The sequence below is a fragment of the Artemia franciscana genome, chromosome 15, assembly GCF_032884065.1.
Source record: "Artemia franciscana chromosome 15, ASM3288406v1, whole genome shotgun sequence".
Taxonomy (NCBI): domain Eukaryota; kingdom Metazoa; phylum Arthropoda; class Branchiopoda; order Anostraca; family Artemiidae; genus Artemia; species Artemia franciscana.
Genome location: NC_088877.1, coordinates 25,417,854 through 25,435,948, shown reverse-complemented (window position 1 = coordinate 25,435,948; position 18,095 = coordinate 25,417,854). Strand labels below are relative to the sequence as shown.

The following is an 18,095-nucleotide window of genomic DNA, read 5'->3' as shown; positions in this document are numbered from 1 at the left end:
ATTCTGTTCTCTTAGTTGATGTTCTGAACTTTTGCCGGGACAATTGTAGTTCCCATCACATTCTTAGCACATTTGCTGCTGTGTGACATATCTGTCTTTGAGCCTTTTAAAAAGTTTTATTTTGCTGCAGTAGATGACTGGATGAAAAGTAATCCAGGTAAGACTGGTAAAGTACTCTCCCTAAGCCTATCACGCCCAGAAACATAATGTCAGTATTTGAGGGATCTGTTATTGTGCCATATATTCGGCAAATATTTACAAAAGATGAATTTTTTCCGAGTTTTTGTCACAAACAGGCAATTTACAAGCTGTTGAAGATATTTCGATCACTGGAACAATCATTAATGCCCATAGCCATTCTCCTGGTCCCTAAATTCCAAACCAGACTCTCTAAGCAACCTCATCAGTTGCTGGCACTATAACAAGCATTAAGAGTAGAGTATATATTCTCCCGTTTCCTAAAAGCTGGCGAAAGAAAACTGAATAAGTAAGGAAAACAGCCTCTGAAATCGTCAATTTTAGCGAGCACACCTATTAAGAAAAAAAAATGGAAACATAATTTAAGGAAAAAGAAATTATTAAGGTTAGTTCACACAGATGGGGCTCCCATCACTCCTCAAAGGAATCCCTTTCTGGATTGATCGCTTTCCCGTCTTGTCTTTCTGTTGGATTTTTTTTTCCTTGGAACCCAATGGGCTTTATAAGAATTCTACGGCAAAACATTCAAAAATTGGAAGCATCATGTCAAGAATCAACTATTAAGCGATCCTTAATCTGATAGCTATGTATAGAACTTCTTACACAGAATTTTACACTTCTCGCAAAGAATATAAGAGCATGAATTCACTTGAGTTTCGCTTTCTCAATGAACTAAGTAGTTTCACTCACGGTAACATGCTCAAAAACAACTGTAGTATTCCTGCTGGAAGCATATAATTGTAAGTCATTACAATTTTCTGCCAGATCAAATTTAATTTGAGTTAAGTTCTGGTTCAGTCTCCACTGAAAGTGAAAAAAATTACGCATATCAAGCAGCTTAGGCGAAATATGGTAATAGCACAGACATAGCCTAGCCCTAGTTTAACATATCTGTTTTTAAATTTGGTGTAAAGCTTGATACAAAATTTGTTTATAGATGCCACTATATTCAAAAATGCAGTGGTGTCAATACAAATTAAACTCCATCAGCGTCATCTAGCTATTTCATTTCACATATCACATGTTAAAAAAAATCTGAGAAAATAGGTTAGGTTAGCTGAAGTTAGGTTAGATAGATTAGGTTTGGTTCAGTTCGATTTGGTTAGACTAGGTACGTAGCCTAAACTGTTCTACGGAATATTCAGGGAACCTACCAAATTTTATCAAATTTACCCACAAAAAATATAATGTGAGGCATCTAATTTCGTATAGCCAATGGAAAATTCTGCGAAACGAAAATTCTTGGCTCGAATTGTTTTTACTATGGTGTCTTGACTATAGATTCATATTTCTTATCTCAGGAATTCTATCAGTAGTGGTTTATAATTTACTCTATTAATTGGAATACCTGCATTATTCACTATTTTAAACATACTTAAATGTTTAGGTATAGGTTTTTAAATAGGCTTTTAAATATAAACCCTATAGGAAAGTGTGTATTCTCCTGATGAGCCATTGTGCTGGGTGGTCACCTTTGAATTATTTGTCTTATCTACTGTTTTTAATATTCGGTGTATGAAGACTTATACTTACTTACGACACGACTGCCTGTCCATGGATTATTCTTTGCGGTTGATTGTGTATGGCTTTGCTGTTTGACCTATATAATTGGATGGATGAGTAATGTTAAGGCCTCGTTCAAGTACTGATTTATTTAAATTATTAAAGTAGTAAAACAGCCTTCCTTTCTCCTTCTGCCTTTTTTTTTCTTTCATGGTGTGGGTTTGTTTCTGTGTTGGTGTTGTTGCACTGGAAATTTCTTTTTTTTCAATACTGATTGGAAAAACTTACAAGATTTATAAAACTTATTGATGGCGTTCGGTACTAACTATGGTCATTGGATATATCAAAACATTTGATAAATTAGAGGCAGCACTCTAGTACTGCTCAAGTAAAGAGGGTTATGCCTTCAAATTATTACTTTTTTCCAACCATTTTGTATGAAGAGCTACTCCCGTGCTATTTTATCCTCCATCCCTCCACCCTATTTGATCGATATTTTTAGATAAGAAAAATAAACATCGTCCGAGGACGACATTGCCTCCATAACTGGACACGTACACAAGCAATTTTTAGGGAACCAGTGATAAAAATGTCTTTTTTTTCAGGGGGAAGGGGCGGGGTATTACTTGATAGCTTTTACAAAAATAGGCCTAGAAATTCCAGACGATTTGAAATTCTGCGGGGGGCCCAAGCTCTCACTCTTGTGTACGTTCCTGCCCAAAGCCAGGGCAAGGGCGGTAAATAATATAAAGTGTCAAATGTTTGCAAATTGGTTTTATAATTGAAATTGTGGGATGAGCGAATTTTTTGCTGAAAATCCACCCCTCCGTAAAATGTTTTGCAGACGATTCAGCCTGAAAAATTATCATTAATATACTTTCATTTGAAAAAGGACTTTGAGCTCTAATAGTTTTTCCCATCACTCTAAGAATCTGCACTACAAGTAGAAATTTTTCCCTTAAAATCAGAACAGGCCGGAAATTTTACCTGGATAATTCCCCCGGAACATATTCACATGCCAAACTGAGTTGGCAAAGAGAAAACAAGACAAATAAAAAGAATTTGTAAGACAAAAGAGGAATTATGTCAAATCCCACGGTGTAAAATTTCCCTTGGAAACACCCTGGAAATTCCACTCTCCACAGATAATTATTACCATGGACAATTACACCAAGCGCAAAATCCCCCCTCAAAAAATAAATTGTGTATACTTCCGAATAACAAGTACTATACATAAACAAAGGGCATATTTTATAACTTACAGACCTATCCCCAGGGGCCGCTCGGTGTTATGTTATCGCCAAAGGCATAGTTTTTGGACTTTTCAACTATGCTTAACAAAATAGCTATATCAAAATTGATCGAATGATTCTGGGGCAAAAGAGGATCGTGAGAGGGGAGCTACTTGCCCTCCAATGCTTTTTGTCACATAAGGGCCCTAGAACTTTCGATTTCCACTCAGATGAGCCCACTCGTTATTCTAGGACCATCAGCTAGATATGATCCCCCCTGGGGAAAAGAAAAGAAAACAAACACGCATCCATGATCTTTCTGGCGAAAAATACAAAATTCAATATTTTTGCAGATGAAGTTGAAATCTCTTCAGTAATGTTCTCTGATGTGCTGAATCCAATGGTAGAATTTTCATGAAGATTCTTTTACTTTTAGAGTGTGTTTTTCCTCTTTTTTGAAAATCAACCAAACTTTCTCAGCCTCATAGATTTTTATGGATAACACTAAACTTTATTAATCTTATATATTGGAATCAGTCGAATAAGCCCATTCTGTTGGTATCAAATATAGAAAACGTTTTTTTATAACTGAAAGTAAGGAGCAATATTAACACTTAAAACGAATATAAAATATTACGTATATGAGGGGGGTCTGTCCCCTCCTCAATACCTCGCTCTTTATGCTAGAGTTCGAATTTTGTCCCAATCCTTAAAGGATGACTCTTTAATCCAAAAAGCGTTTAATTAGAATTAAAAGTTCTTTTAAAAATATTAAACAAAACTTTAGCGTAAAGAGCTAGGTATTAACGAAAAGGCGTCATCCCTCATATACGTAATAAGTTCTGTTCGTTTTAAGTTTTAATGTTGCTCCTTACATTTATTTGAGAAAACTTGTTTTTTTCAATTTGATTTCTGATCCTTGTTTTTAGTAATGCTGGGAAATCCAGCTCTCCTTCCATAGAAAATTACTTTCCCCCATGAAAAATTACTCCGTCATAACCCCCTCCCTTCACCGGAAACATTTTGCCCGAAAACGTCAGTATGCTTCACAATAACAAATACTATATGTAAACAGTGGGCAAAGTTCATAACTTGCAGCCCTTCTCCTCGGGACTGGGGGGGGGGGTCAAGTCATCCTCGAAGACATAGTTATTAGGCTTTTCGACTGTGCTGAAAAAAATGACTATTTCAAAGTTTTGATCGGGTGACTTTGCGGAAAAATTTGCATGGGAGGAGGGCTAGCTGCCCTCTAATATCTTCACTCACTTAAAAAGAGCACTAGAGCTTTTGATTTCCGATAAAATGAGCCTTATCCTGATCTTCTATGATCACTGGTTCGATATGATCACCCCTTGGAAAAAAACAAACAACACGTGACCTTTCTTCTGACAAAAAATACAAAAACCCAGATTTCTGTTCATAGGACCTTGAAACCTCTACAGTGGGGTTTTCTAGTAGGATGAATTTGATGGTGCGGTTTTCATTAAGGTAACTTTATGTTTTGGAGTGTTAGATTGGACAAATTTTCCTAGGCTCGTAACTTTTATGAATACCATTTAATTTGATGAATTTCACATATTTTGAATAAGCATCAGAATCCGATTCTTTTGATGTATCTATTGTTATCAAGACTCTATTTTTTAGAGTTTTGCCTACTATTGAGCTGAACCGCTCCTTACTTGCAACTTTTTACAACAAACTGTTTGATATATCTATTGATATCAAAATTCCGTTTTTGAGAGTTTCGGTTATTATTGAGCCGTGTCACTCCTTACTTAAAGATCGTCACCACAAACTGTACCATTATCATATTGCTCTATCTCCTCTCGTCATTGTTTTTAGTGTGGCTCTTTACTTTTCTTTAATAAACTTTATTCTTTGGAAACTTTTTTTAAGTTAGACGTAGCGTCGCTGCTGCGCCTAAGGCGTCGCATCTGAGATTTTCGAAAATTTGCCATTATTTCGAAAAACCGTTTGCTAGGCTGTCCTGAAGGGGAGGATCGGCAAGAAAATGTATCTTCGGTACTTGTTAATTAAACAAAACACACTCAAGAATAACGCTTAGGTTAGATCTCAGAAAACCGGTTTCTTAGCTACATAGACAAGTGACGGGTGATAGAATGCATTGGACTTCTATAATTTGGGCTATATATTTGCACATTAGGGGGGGTGGGAGTTAGTACTTTACCCCAACCCCTCATCCATAATGTTCAAATATTTAGCCCAAATCATAATATTATACAAACAAAAGGTTATATGAAGGTTAAGTTTCATTAGGATTAACCTAAATTCACTTCATGGGTGTGTTTTGGTTTGATTAACAAGTACCGTATCTTCAACCACACTTTTTTCCGCCCAATCTATATTACACTGCTAGTTCTTCCTTTGTAACGAATGACTTAGCCGACGGTTTTGGCAATTATCTAAGTAGTGTGAGAATTTCAGACACGACCTCTAGGTGTGACAGAGGGGAGGTTCTGGCTCCCTTGTGCCCAGGACAAAATCTTCATTACAGCCCCTCCCTCTGTCTTTAAAATATTCTCAGCCCAAATTTTTATCAATTTAAATATGACTTTTCTAACTCTATATGGGAAAATGAATTCGCACATGTGCATATACTTATAGACTCAATTCACATATATTTACTGCCGTCTGCACCCTCTACTTTATTTTAGTACTTTTATTTACTTTTATTTTATTTAAACACAAAAATGATTATAAATATCAGATTACTTATAGGAAATTTTGTGTCCCTAACTGCATCCGGGGCAAGTATTCCCTCTACACCTCCCCCTCATTAAAAAAACGTGCTTATGGGGCTACAGGGCCAATAAGGAGGCCTGAAAACAACTGGGATCATTTAATACTTGGGGTGCTGTCCAAATATTTTATCCCCCTCCCCTCATCCATAATGTTCAATTATTTAGCCCAAATTATACTATTATACAAACTAAAGGTTATATGAAGGTTATATCTCATTAGGATTAACCTAAATTCACTTCATGGGTGTGTTTTGTTTAATCAACAAGTACTGTATCTTCAACCGCACTTTATTCTGCGTAATCTATATTACACTGCTAGTTCTTCCTTTGTAATGAATAACTTAGCCGACAGTTTTGGCAATTATCTCAGTAGTGTGAAAATTTCAGATACGACCTCTAGGTGTGACAGAAGGGAGGTTCTGGCCTCCCTTGTGCCCTATTTCAATTTTTAGTAATTTAAAATATGATAAAAATTAAATACTTTTAAATTTATTAATTCTAACTTTATATGGGAAAATGAATTCGCATATGTGCATATGCTCATAGACTCAATTCACATATATTTACTGCGGTCTGCGCCCTCTAATTTATTTTAGTAGAGATAAAATTAAAAATAAATACAAAAATGGTTATAAATTTCAGATTACTTATTGGAAAATTTGTGCCCCTAACTGCATCCGGGGCAAGGATTCCCTCTACATCTCCCCCATCTCTAAGAAAACCCGCTTATGGTGCTACGGGGCCAATAAGCAGGCCTGAAAACAACTGGGATCATTTAATACTACCAGCAATTATCCGCATTTGCTTGTCAATTGTCCATTTGAAAATTTCCTGAAAATATTAATGAGTTCCAATTTTTCCTGATCTAACTAAGACTACTAATCATATTACAATCGCTACATGCTAACAGATCTTCATAAGTCAGACCTATATACGGAAAAAAGACAAAAATGGAACCAAATTATGTTTTGATGGGCTTCGTGTATTTTCCTCAGATAGTAAAATTTAACCTCGGGAATGTATTTGAAGTATTTTCCTTGCGATAGCAAAAGTGCTATTTTAAAAAGATATATCCTACTTTTGTAAATTTGTGTTTCAAGAAATTTAGATTGTCATAGGGGATACAGCCAGGATTTTGTTGTTGTTTTTCTGGGGGATGAAGGGGGGGTCCAACTGAAGAAACGATAGCAATTTTATCTGTTATATGATTAAATAATCAATAATTCTACATAAAAAGCGTATCATCAGTAGGGAGTTGAAGAGGGTCTCATCCTTTTTCTCTGCCAGCACTAATGGTTAACTAACAAATTTGAATTTTTTGTTTATCCAGGTCAACTGATAACAAAATGTTTTTTTTAATATATCACAAGAATATACATGCTTGATTTTAGATTATATTTGAATTGGATATATGGTAATAATGAAGCAACTTTATTTTGATTTTTGGGTTTTCCTTGGTTTTATTTCTAGACTTGTCCATCTCAAATAATCAGATATTCTTCTATTATATTATTCACATCAAAGTCAAAAGCGAGTCTTTTTCATATTTTTCATTAAAATGATCGATAGCAAAATACATATCGTAGGAAAAGGCCGTATCCAGGTGTTTGAATTACCCCCCCCCCCAAAAAAAAATGTTTGTCCGACTAGTAAAAACGTTACAAAAGTGAATATATTTTATGTATTTTTTGAAATTTTTCTGTAACCCCCCTTGCCGAACAAAAACCTTGAGTAACCCCCCTCCCCCGACAAAAAACCTTTACTAACCAACCCCCCCACCCATAGCTGAAAAATCCTGGATTCGACCCTGCCGTAGGAGCATCGAAAAAATGTGATTTGGTAAAAAACAAGAGCTAAGAGCTCATATGGCACTTGTGACGAGGCCAGAAGAGCTAAGAGCCAAGAGCTCATATGGTACGAGCTCTAACAAAATTCTAAGAATCAATAGCTTAATTTAAAAGGAAAATAAGAGGCTTAATGCCGGTCGGGATTTAAAATAAGAGCTCTGAGTCACGATGTCCTTCTAAATATCAAAATTCATTAAGATCCGATCACCCACTCGTAAATTGTAAATACGTCATTTTTTTCTAATTTTCCCTCTCCCTTTAGCCCCCCAGATGGTCGAATCTAGGAAAACAACTTTATCAAGTCAATTTGTGCAGCTCCCTGACACGCCTACCAATTTTCATCGTCCTAGCACGTCCAGAAGCACCAAACTCGCCAAAGCACTGAGCCCCTCCCTCCAACTCCCCCAAAGAGAGCGAATCCAGTACGGTTACGTCAATCACGTATCTAGGACATTTGCTTATTCTACCCACAAAGCCTCATCCCGACTCCTCCACTCTAAGCGTTTTCCAAGATTTCTGATTTTCCCCTCCAACTCCCCCCAGTGTCAACAGATCTGGTCGGGATTTGAAATAAGAGCTCTGAGAAATGAATTCCTTCTAAATATCAAATTTCCTTAAGGTCTGGTCACCCGTTCTTAAGTTAAAAATACCTTAATTTTTCTAATTTTTCCAAATTAACCCCCCCCCCCCCCAGCTCCTCCAAAGAGAACGGATCCGTTCCAATTGTATCAATCACGTATCTAGAACTTGTGCTTATTCTTCCCATCAAGTTTCATCCGATCTCTACGCTCTAAGCGTTTTTTAAGATTTCTGTACCCCTCCTCCAACCCTCTATATCCCCGGATCCAATTCGAGTCGAAAATGAAACGTCTGAGACATAAGATCCTTCTATATATCAAGTTTTATTAAGATCTGATCACCTATTCGTAAGATAAAAATACCCCAATTTTCACGTTTTCCAAGAATTCTGGTTTCCCCCTCCAACTCCCCCCAGTGTCGTAGGATCTGGTTGGAATTTAAAATAAGAGCTTTAAAGCACAAGATCCTTCTAAATATAAAATTTCATTAAGATCTGATCACCCGTTCGTAAGTTACAAATACCTCATTTTTCGAATTACCCCCCCCCCCCCAACTCCACCAAAGAGAGCGGATCCGGTCCAGTTATGTCAGTCAGGTATCTTAGACTTGTTTTTATTCTTCCCATCCAGTTTCATCCTGATCTCTCCGCTTCAAGTATTTTCTAAGATTTCCCCCCCCCCCCCCCAATGACGGTGGATCCGGTTGAGATTTAAATAAGAGATCTGAGTTACGAGGTCCTTCTAAATATGAAGTTTGATGAAGATCCGATTACTCCTTCGTAAGTTAAAAATATTTTTTTCAGAATTAAGCCCCCCCCCCCAATTCCTCCAAATAGAGTGGATCCATTTCAATTATGTCAATCACGTATCTAAGACTTCTGCTTATTTTTCCCATCAAGTTTCATTCCGATCCCTCCACCCTAAGCGTTTTCCATGATTTAAGGTCCCCCCAAACTCCCCCCAATGTCACCAGATTTGGTTGGGATTTAAAATATAGAGCTTTGAGACACGATATCCTTCTAAATATCAAATTTCATTGAGATCCAATCACCCGTTCGTAAGTTAAAAATACCTCATTTTTTCTAATTTTTCAGAATTAACCCTCCCCCCCCCCTCAACTACCCCAAAGAGAGCGGATCTGTTCCGGTTATGTCAATCATGTATCTAGAGCTTGTGCTCATTTTTCCCCCAAGTTTTCTCCCGATCCCTCCACTCTGAGTGTTTTCCAAGATTTTAGGTTTCTCCCTCCCAACTCCCCCCAATGTCACCAGGTCCGGTCGGGATTTAAAATAAGAGCTCTGAGACACGATATCCTTCCAAATATCAAATTTAATTAAGATCTGATCAACCGTTCGTAAGTTAAAAATACTTCATTTTTACTATTTTTCCGAATTAACCGGCCCCCACTCCACCCCCCTCCCCAGATGGTCAAATCGGGAAATCAACTATTTCTAATTTAATCTGGTCCGGTCCCTGATACGCCTGCCAAATTTTATCGTCCTAGATTACCTGGAAGTGCCTAAAGTAGCAAAACCGGGACCGACAGACAGACAGACCGACAGAATTTGCGATTGCTATATGTCACTTGGTTAATACCAAGTGCCATAAAAATTGGAGTTTGATCAGAACCCGATTGATGAATAAATGACTAAATTGGGCGACCAAAATTAGAAAATCCCTGCAGCAATAGTTTGATCAAATTTAGCTAACACCCAGCTCAAAATTACTCAATAGTCGTCCCTTCCTTAGAATAAATGAATCATAAAACGGATGAAAACTATAATAAGTAATCCTTTAAAATCCCAAATGAGCAGAAATAAGAATAAACAGAAGTACGGCTACTGCCTCCTAAGCCTTCTATAGACCATATGATGATTTGCTAAACATCAAAAGCATAGCAAATTCATAGCAATGGTCACAGCAAAATTAAGAGCAAAGGCCCTTGTGAAACTTAATAGCTGTTTAAAAACATGCTTCAGCCTTAAAGTTTTGCTATAATATCCTTAGTTATTTAAAAAACATGCTTCAACCAGAAAGTTTTAACATAATATCCGTAGCTGTTCCGGATACGTTGCAGATACGCCCTTTGACAGCATGGATACAAACAGCGAATATTGATTTATTTCAACGTCCCCGTTAACATTCCCTAAATCAGATACGTAATTTTGAAAGCTTGGGCGGAAACAGTGTTTTTGGTTTAGTTCACTATCTTCTAAAATTCCAAGAAAACTTTAACGTAATACAATTAGCCGTTCCTGAGAGGGACTACTGCAGATACAGCCTTTTGACAACCTTGTGCACATGCATGCGCAACTCGGATGCGATTCAGCTGCTCCAGAGATATTACAGATACAACCTTCCGACATCGTTGATCTACATAGTGTCACATGGTTTGGTTCAATATCCTCCTCACACATTCACAGAAAATTTCAACTTATTACCCTGAGCCGTTCCTGAAATAGTACAGATACAACTTTTTGACAACCTAAATGCGTATAGTTTTATTTTACTGGTTCACACGCCCCCCCAGCACTCCTTGGAAGTTTTAGCTTAATACCCAAAGCCGTTCTTGAGATGTTGTAGATACTCCCTTTTGAGAACCTGGATGATAATAAAGTGTATTTTGGTTTAATTAGCTTTAAAAGAAGCAAAGTATGTCTGATGAAAGCAAAGAGCGACGTTGAAACTTAATATCAAACAAAATTACTGTTTCGTAGTTTATGCTACATATTTTTGAGAATCTTCCAAATCAACTGGTTAAAAGTCAACATGACATTTTGTTAAAATAGGTTTTACTTGCCATCTCTTTTAAACTTTCTCTTAAAAATATCTACAATTTTGTCATATAGGAATATTAACCTTGACAGTTTTAGAGATAGATAAATAAAAATAGATTACTTAATGAATATCATCCTGTATGAAATATATACAAGAAACCTCTGAGGGGGATATTAATAGAATTTAGGATATGTAATTAATATAATGGAAATTTATTTTATTGTTTTTTTTTGCAATTTTTTTTACCGCAATGCTACGAAGATTTTGAAATTCTAGAACTCCAAAAAAAAAAAGAAAAAGTAAACATGCGTAGCTGGCTTCTTCTGAAGAAAATATACAATCCTGCAGAAGAGGCCAACTACTAAGGAGGCTTGGAGGGAAGCATACTGCAGGAAGGATTGCAAACTTCAGATTCAGGGTTTTGAACATGAAAATTATGATGGTATCCTTTTCTACTTCCCAGCCCTACCACTCCAGAAATTGCACCCAAAAAAAACATTTTTGGTGTCATATGGCACTTTATGGTGGCGTTATCAAATTAAGTTTATAAAAAGTGCTTCGAAATAAAAATTAACTTTCAACTGAGCATTTAAAACACCGTCTATAATTTTTCCGTGCCCCGCTAGCAGGTGAAAAATGAAGAAAAAATAAGTAAACGAAAACATCAGTGCATATTATGCAAAATGATTTCCTCGGTTGTTCAAGGTAAGGGGGGCCTCTAATTCCTCTATGTACCATAGTGATTCTAATGGTGTACTTCTTATTTGGATCCGGTTCCATTTGCTAGAGTTTCCAGGGTCTTATTAGAAATAATTAAAGAAAATGTTTCGCAATGACATTTAACTATTATGGCTATTCGAAATAATAGTTACCATTCATAGCAGCTATTAACCTCATATTTTTAATCACTTGGACGTTTTATTCAAGACATTTTGTTAAACTATTGGTTGTTACGGGTCATGGTTTGTTCTCTACTAGGTTGCAGCTACCGCTTCCTGTGGAATTGCAGATACGCTCTTTTGAAAATTTGGATATAACTCAACATCTTTAGATTTGGTTCAAAATTCCCCGTAAAATTCATTGAAAGTCTCAATTTAGTACCCTAAGCCCTTCCTGAGACATTCCAGATACGCCCTTTTGACTCCTTGCATGTTAAAAAACATTTTTTAACAATTACCCATTTTTCTATTTACGGCCAATACCCTAGGGCTTGCGGAAGTTATTTCGTCCCTAAAAGCGTATTGGCTGGATATTTTGACTATTTTTATCAAAATGGACTATTCTTTTTCTTATCAACAATGGACAACAACATCATTTTTATACATTCCTGAAAAAGGCTTATGCCATCTGTGCCTCTCACTCAGACTGTCAATTGTCCTGGCTTTTTCTCCAATTAGCCATGGATTGATGGCAACATGATTTTAATTCCAGTTATCTTTGGAGGTCACAGGAGAAAGGGTTTAATAGAAAATAGCAACAGAGGGAGCTGGTAACCTTCCGGTCAGTTTTTACTCTTAAAAAGAGCACTATATATCTCAATTCCAGTCGAAAGATCCTTCTCCAAAGTTTCTACGGCCACCCCTTCCATAGGAAGGGGTGGCCTTCTCCTTTTTAAAGGACCTAAAATTCACCCACTTTTGAGTGACAGCTATCAAAAGATGATTTGGGATTAAAAATATGACAATTTTATTTCTTACCTTTGTCCCACGAGTTTCATAAGCGAGAAAAATTCCTAGTACAAGTATAAGGCTCTTATAGCCAAAAAGGATACCAAGCCAAGTTGTTTGATTCCTGAAAATACATTCAAATATTCATATATATTTAGCAGATATTTACCAATTTAAAGTGACTTCCCTGCACATTTATAAATTATTCTGCACATTTCTTTAAATAAGTAGCAAGAAGAAGTGAACCATATGGTATGTCAAGTGACTTTTAAGCCTTTTATAGTCTCTTTAACCTAGAAAATAAATTGCAATCATTTGATCCTAGAAATCAATTCAACTTTAAAGAATTGTTTTCTGAGATAGACCTGAACGCCTGATTATTCTAGTATCATAGTATCTAACCTTTCCTTCTTCTTTTTTTAAATGGGTGAGTTAACCAGTTTTTGAACCTGGCGGTTGCCATTGAATTGAACTAATAAAGGTACCCAAAGCAAAAGTAAAATACATAATCCTTATTATTATTCGTGAAGTGTTTATGTAACTAAAGAGGTAGAACCCGAAAAACGTGTAAAAAAAATTTTCAAGCAAGGCGAGTCCCATAAACAAATTACCTGTATCGAATACTACTCAAAATTTTAATGTTTTTACGAACCACTGGAGAGTGAAATACTAAGATCAGCCCTTTTTAGAAAATTAGCATCAGTTTGACAACCGTAAACCAATGCTTAACATTGACCTACCTAATCATCGATTAATGGAAAGACTTACATTACAAAAACAGAGAAAAAAGCAAACAAAGAGGAATTGTAAGAAAAAAAACGTATATATGAAGACTTTTATGTTCATTTCTTAAACAAAAGTTATTCATTCTTGAAGCGTTGAGAAACAGTCGCACTTTATCGTACTTGGAGCTAAAAGAGCTGCAGTTCCTTAATTTCAGTTTGTTGCCAGTTTTAATGTCGTTCCAAACTTTCGTCAGGAAAGAATTTTTAAGTTTAATTTTGTTTCTTGCAAATATCATATTCAGGTATATATAAACATAGGAGGACTGCCGCATCCTTTCAGTGGCGGTTCTAGGCATGGGCTGGGAGGTAACTGCCAGCCAGTTCTTCTGAGGGTAACTGATCCTCCCAGTTTTCTGACATCTGAAATTGAACTCATTTTGCTTTATATCTTACACTCCTATGGTATACCTTGCCCCCCCCCCTCCAGGATTACGAGGCTAAAACTGCTACTAAATCTCCTCTTTAAACCCCCTTTTTTTCCATGTTAAAGTTTAATATCTCTGTTCACAATGCCTCCCGAATGAGGGCTTTTTGAGCACCTGACTCCATTTATCAGATATCTGTACAGCTGCTCCATTGTACAAATTGCTTTCACAGCGCTTTAAATTCCGTTATACAAACTACTTTCAATTGAGCTTTAAATGTATTAAATGAAAAAACTACTTTTTCTAACTCAAAGTAAGTAGCAATATTTAAACTTAAAACTAACAGAAGTTATCAAACAGTTCGTGGTAACGAACTGTAGTAAGGAGCGACCCGGCTAAATAGTAACCGAAACTCTAAAAGGAATTTTATACCAATAGCTGCATCAAAAGGATTGCATTTTAATGCTGATTTTAAATATATAAATTTTATCAAGTTTATTCTTACCCATCAAAAGTTACGAACCTGAGAAAATTTACCGTATTTTAGAAAATAGGGGGAAACACCTTTTAAAAGCCATAGAATCTTAACGAAAATCACACCATCAGATTCAGTGTATCAGAGAACCCCACAGTAGACGTGCAAAGCTCTTACCTACAAAATAGTGGAATTTTGTATTTTTGCCGCAAAACAAATCACGGATGCGTATTTATTTGTTTTTTTTTTTTTTTTTTTTTCATTTCTTTGTTTGTTTTTTGCCAGGGGTGATCGTATCGATCCAGTGGTCCTAGAATGTTACAAGCTCATTTTTAAGGAAATTAAAAGTTCTAGTGCCCTTTTTAAGTGACCAAAAAATTGGAGGGCACCTAGGCCCCCTCCCACGCTCATTTTTTCCGGAAGTCACCAGATCAAAATTCTGAGATATCCAGTTTATTCAGCATGGTCAAAAAACCTAATAACTATGTCCTTAGGGACGACTTACTCCCCCACAGTCCCCATGGGATAAGCTGCAAGAACAAACTGTGACCAGTGTTTACATATAGTAATGGTTATTGGGAAATGTACTGACGTTTTCAGGAGGATTTTTTTGGCTGGGGGAGGGGTTGAGGGGAGAGGGTTACTTGGGGGAAACTTTCTATAGAGGAATTTGTCATGGGGGAAGAGAATTTCCATGAAGGGGGCGCAGGATTCTCTAGCATTTAGAAAAAATAAATATGAAAAAGTTTTTTCAACTGAAAATAAGGAGCAGCATTAAAACTTAAAACAAATAGAAATTAATACGCATAGAAGGGGTTCCCTCCTACTAATACCTCGATCTTTTCGCTAAAATATTTTTAGCAATTTCAACTGTTTATTCTACGGCCTTTGTGATTCAGGGGTCATTCTTAAGCAATTGGGACACAATTTATGCTTTAGTGTAAAGAGCGAAGTAAAAGTGTAAAGAGCGTCTCAAAGAGAAATTACAGAAAAAATCGTGCCGAGGAATCACAAGAAAAACGTGAAAACAGGCTCGCGAATCAAAGAGATAATACCAAAAGAAAGTGTGCCGAGGAATCACAAGAACAACATGAAAACAGGCTTGAGGCTCAAAGAGAAATTACCAAAAAAAATCTTGCCGAGGAATCACAAGAACAACGTGAAAACAGGCTTGTGGCTCAAATAGATAATGCCAAAAGAAAGCGTGCCGAGGAACCACAAGAACAACGTGAAAACAGGCTTGCGGCTCAAAGAGATAATTCCAAAAGAAAGCTTGCCAAGGAATCAAAAGAGCGACGTCAAAATTATCGCCTGGCATTCAGGTACAGCACAGTCGATGATTATAGCTTGAGTAGATGTGTTCAAATCGGGACTATGTCTAAAATTTGTCCCTATTGCAAGGCCTTGAAATTTAATGGTGAAACAGTGGGAATGTGTTGCGCCTCAGGAAAACTTAAACTTCCTCAACTGGCTGCACCACCAGAGCCATTGAAAATTTTATGACGTTACAGACCGGGACACCGGGACACAAGGAATATAAATGACGATCGGGACACTCAAAGAGAAATTACAGACCGGGACACCGGGACACAAATGACGATCGGGACACAGGGAATATAAATGACGACCGGGACACTCAAAGAGAAATTACAGACCGAGACACCGGGACACAAATGACGACCGGGACACAGGGAATATAAATGACAACTACAACGGGGACGCCTGAAGGGCGCATGGGGGATATATAAATGACCACGGGGACACAGGGAATGTTCGATTAGTAATCACCATCAACAAAGCTCAAGGGCAATCATTAGAAAAATACGGTACAGATCTGAACACGGATTGTTCTCCCATGAACAATTATAAGTTGCATGTTCAAGAGTCGGTAAACCTGACAATCTATTTATATGCACAGACAATGCGACAGCGAAGAATGTTGTTTATTCATAAGTTAAAAACATGTTTATTCACAAACATATATATATATATATATATATATATATATATATATATATATATATATATATATATATATATATATATATATATATATATATATATATATATATGTATATATATAGGGAAATTTTCTCTATATACAGTAGAACTAAATTCAGTGAATATTTCGTCCTTCTGTCCATATATATATATATATATATATATATATATATATATATATATATATATATATATATATATATATATATATATATATATATATATATATATATATATATATATATATTCACAGGTGGGACACAGGGACACAACTACAATGGCACGTAACTAATATGGCGTGTAACGACTTACGCGCGCGGGGGGGCTAGTTGGTGTTGGAGCCACACCAACTATCTAGTATATATATATATATATATATATATATATATATATATATATATATATATATATATATATATATATATATATATATATATATATATATATATATATATATATATATATATATATGTATATATTGGACAGAAGGACGAAATATTCACTGAATTTAGTTCTACTGTATATAGAGAAAATTTCCCTATTGTTTCTAAGTCTCTTGCTACTGAAAAGGGGCAGTAGAGGTATTATATCAATTTTAGTTTCCTAGAGCCCTATAGGACCATTGGCTTGATACGATTAGCACTGGTAAATGAAACCAAACAAACAATTGAACACGCACCTGTGTCAAACCTTCCCGGAAAAAATATCTGCATTTTTCTAGGTACGGGGCTAAGATTTCTTCAGTGGGTTCTCTGATATAATGAATTTTTTGTTTTTACTTTCACCAAAATCCCTCCTCTTTTTGTTGTTTTCCTTTTTTTTTCAAAAATAAGACAAATTTCCTCCGGCTCGTAATTTTTAGCTAGTAGCCCCTGCCGTATTCACTTGAATGACTTCTCATGAAAATTTTACATCTAAAAATAATCCTTCATCCTTTTGAAAATTAGAAAAACATTAATTTTAAATTTAGATATCAGATATTATGGTGTCAAGAGAGCATTCCTAGTAAAGAGCAATAGCTTTTAAAGCAGTCGTTCGCTTTCACTAGCTTCGAGCAAAGGAAAAGACTTTTCCTGTGTGGGTTATTATATTCGGAGATAATATTGATAAGACGATCAAAGGACAAGTGTTTGTCTAAAACAGTCCAAAGGTCTACTGATATGTAGATTATGCAATTTGCAGATTGGGAAAAAAGAAATAAAGCCTTTCATATAAATAGGAAACGAGAAAAATCAACACATAAAATCTATGAAAACAAAGCTCCTGGCACGACTTGGCAATTCCTACCCTAAAAAATTTGCTGATGAGGTTCATGATGTCCCATTCCTCTTTTCCACCTCTATCCCCGTAGACGTGGGAATATAATATTTTATGCTACAATTTTTTTGGTCACCATGGGAGGGGTGGTTTCCTCCCCTAGCACCATTATTAAAAGCTAGACCAACAATATCCTCGGAAATCAAGAGGGATTTGAAATTGATTTCTGCTATGAATTCTCCAGCGTGAGGCATTCTAGTTTCTGAGTCTGAAAATAAACTGAATCTAAATCTGAGTCTGAAAACCATTCACACAGTTTACCAAAATCTAAATTTAAAATTAATTTAAATATTTCATTGTCAACTTCTGATTTTGGTTCAACAAGTTTTCTAACAAAAGCACCAATAAACGACTTCAAATATGACTATTAATTGAATTCGAGAGCGAAGTGAATCTTCAAAACTTTGAAACTATTTGCTACCATACATTTTAAGAGAATATGATGTATAACAACTTTTTTTGTTTCAAGTTCTCAATTAGTTCTGTTTTGTTATTGTCCAGTGCCCCCCCCCTCCTATTTGAGAACAATTACATGGACTCAAAGAGTCAAAGGTGTCAGGTTCATTTGCACATAGTTAAGGAAAATA

The 18,095-nt window shown here is 36.0% G+C and overlaps 1 protein-coding gene across 2 annotated transcripts in view; it reads right to left on the bottom strand.

Annotated features, from left to right (window-relative positions):
* Positions 1-18,095, bottom strand: part of LOC136036246 (gamma-aminobutyric acid type B receptor subunit 1-like) — a 194,719-nt gene that overhangs the window by 14,286 nt on the left and 162,338 nt on the right. For both annotated transcript variants that reach the window (XM_065718359.1, XM_065718358.1), the window contains one exon: positions 12,596-12,689. In XM_065718359.1, coding sequence (XP_065574431.1) covers positions 12,596-12,689 — 94 coding nt within the window. The remainder of the gene's footprint in view (positions 1-12,595; positions 12,690-18,095) is intronic.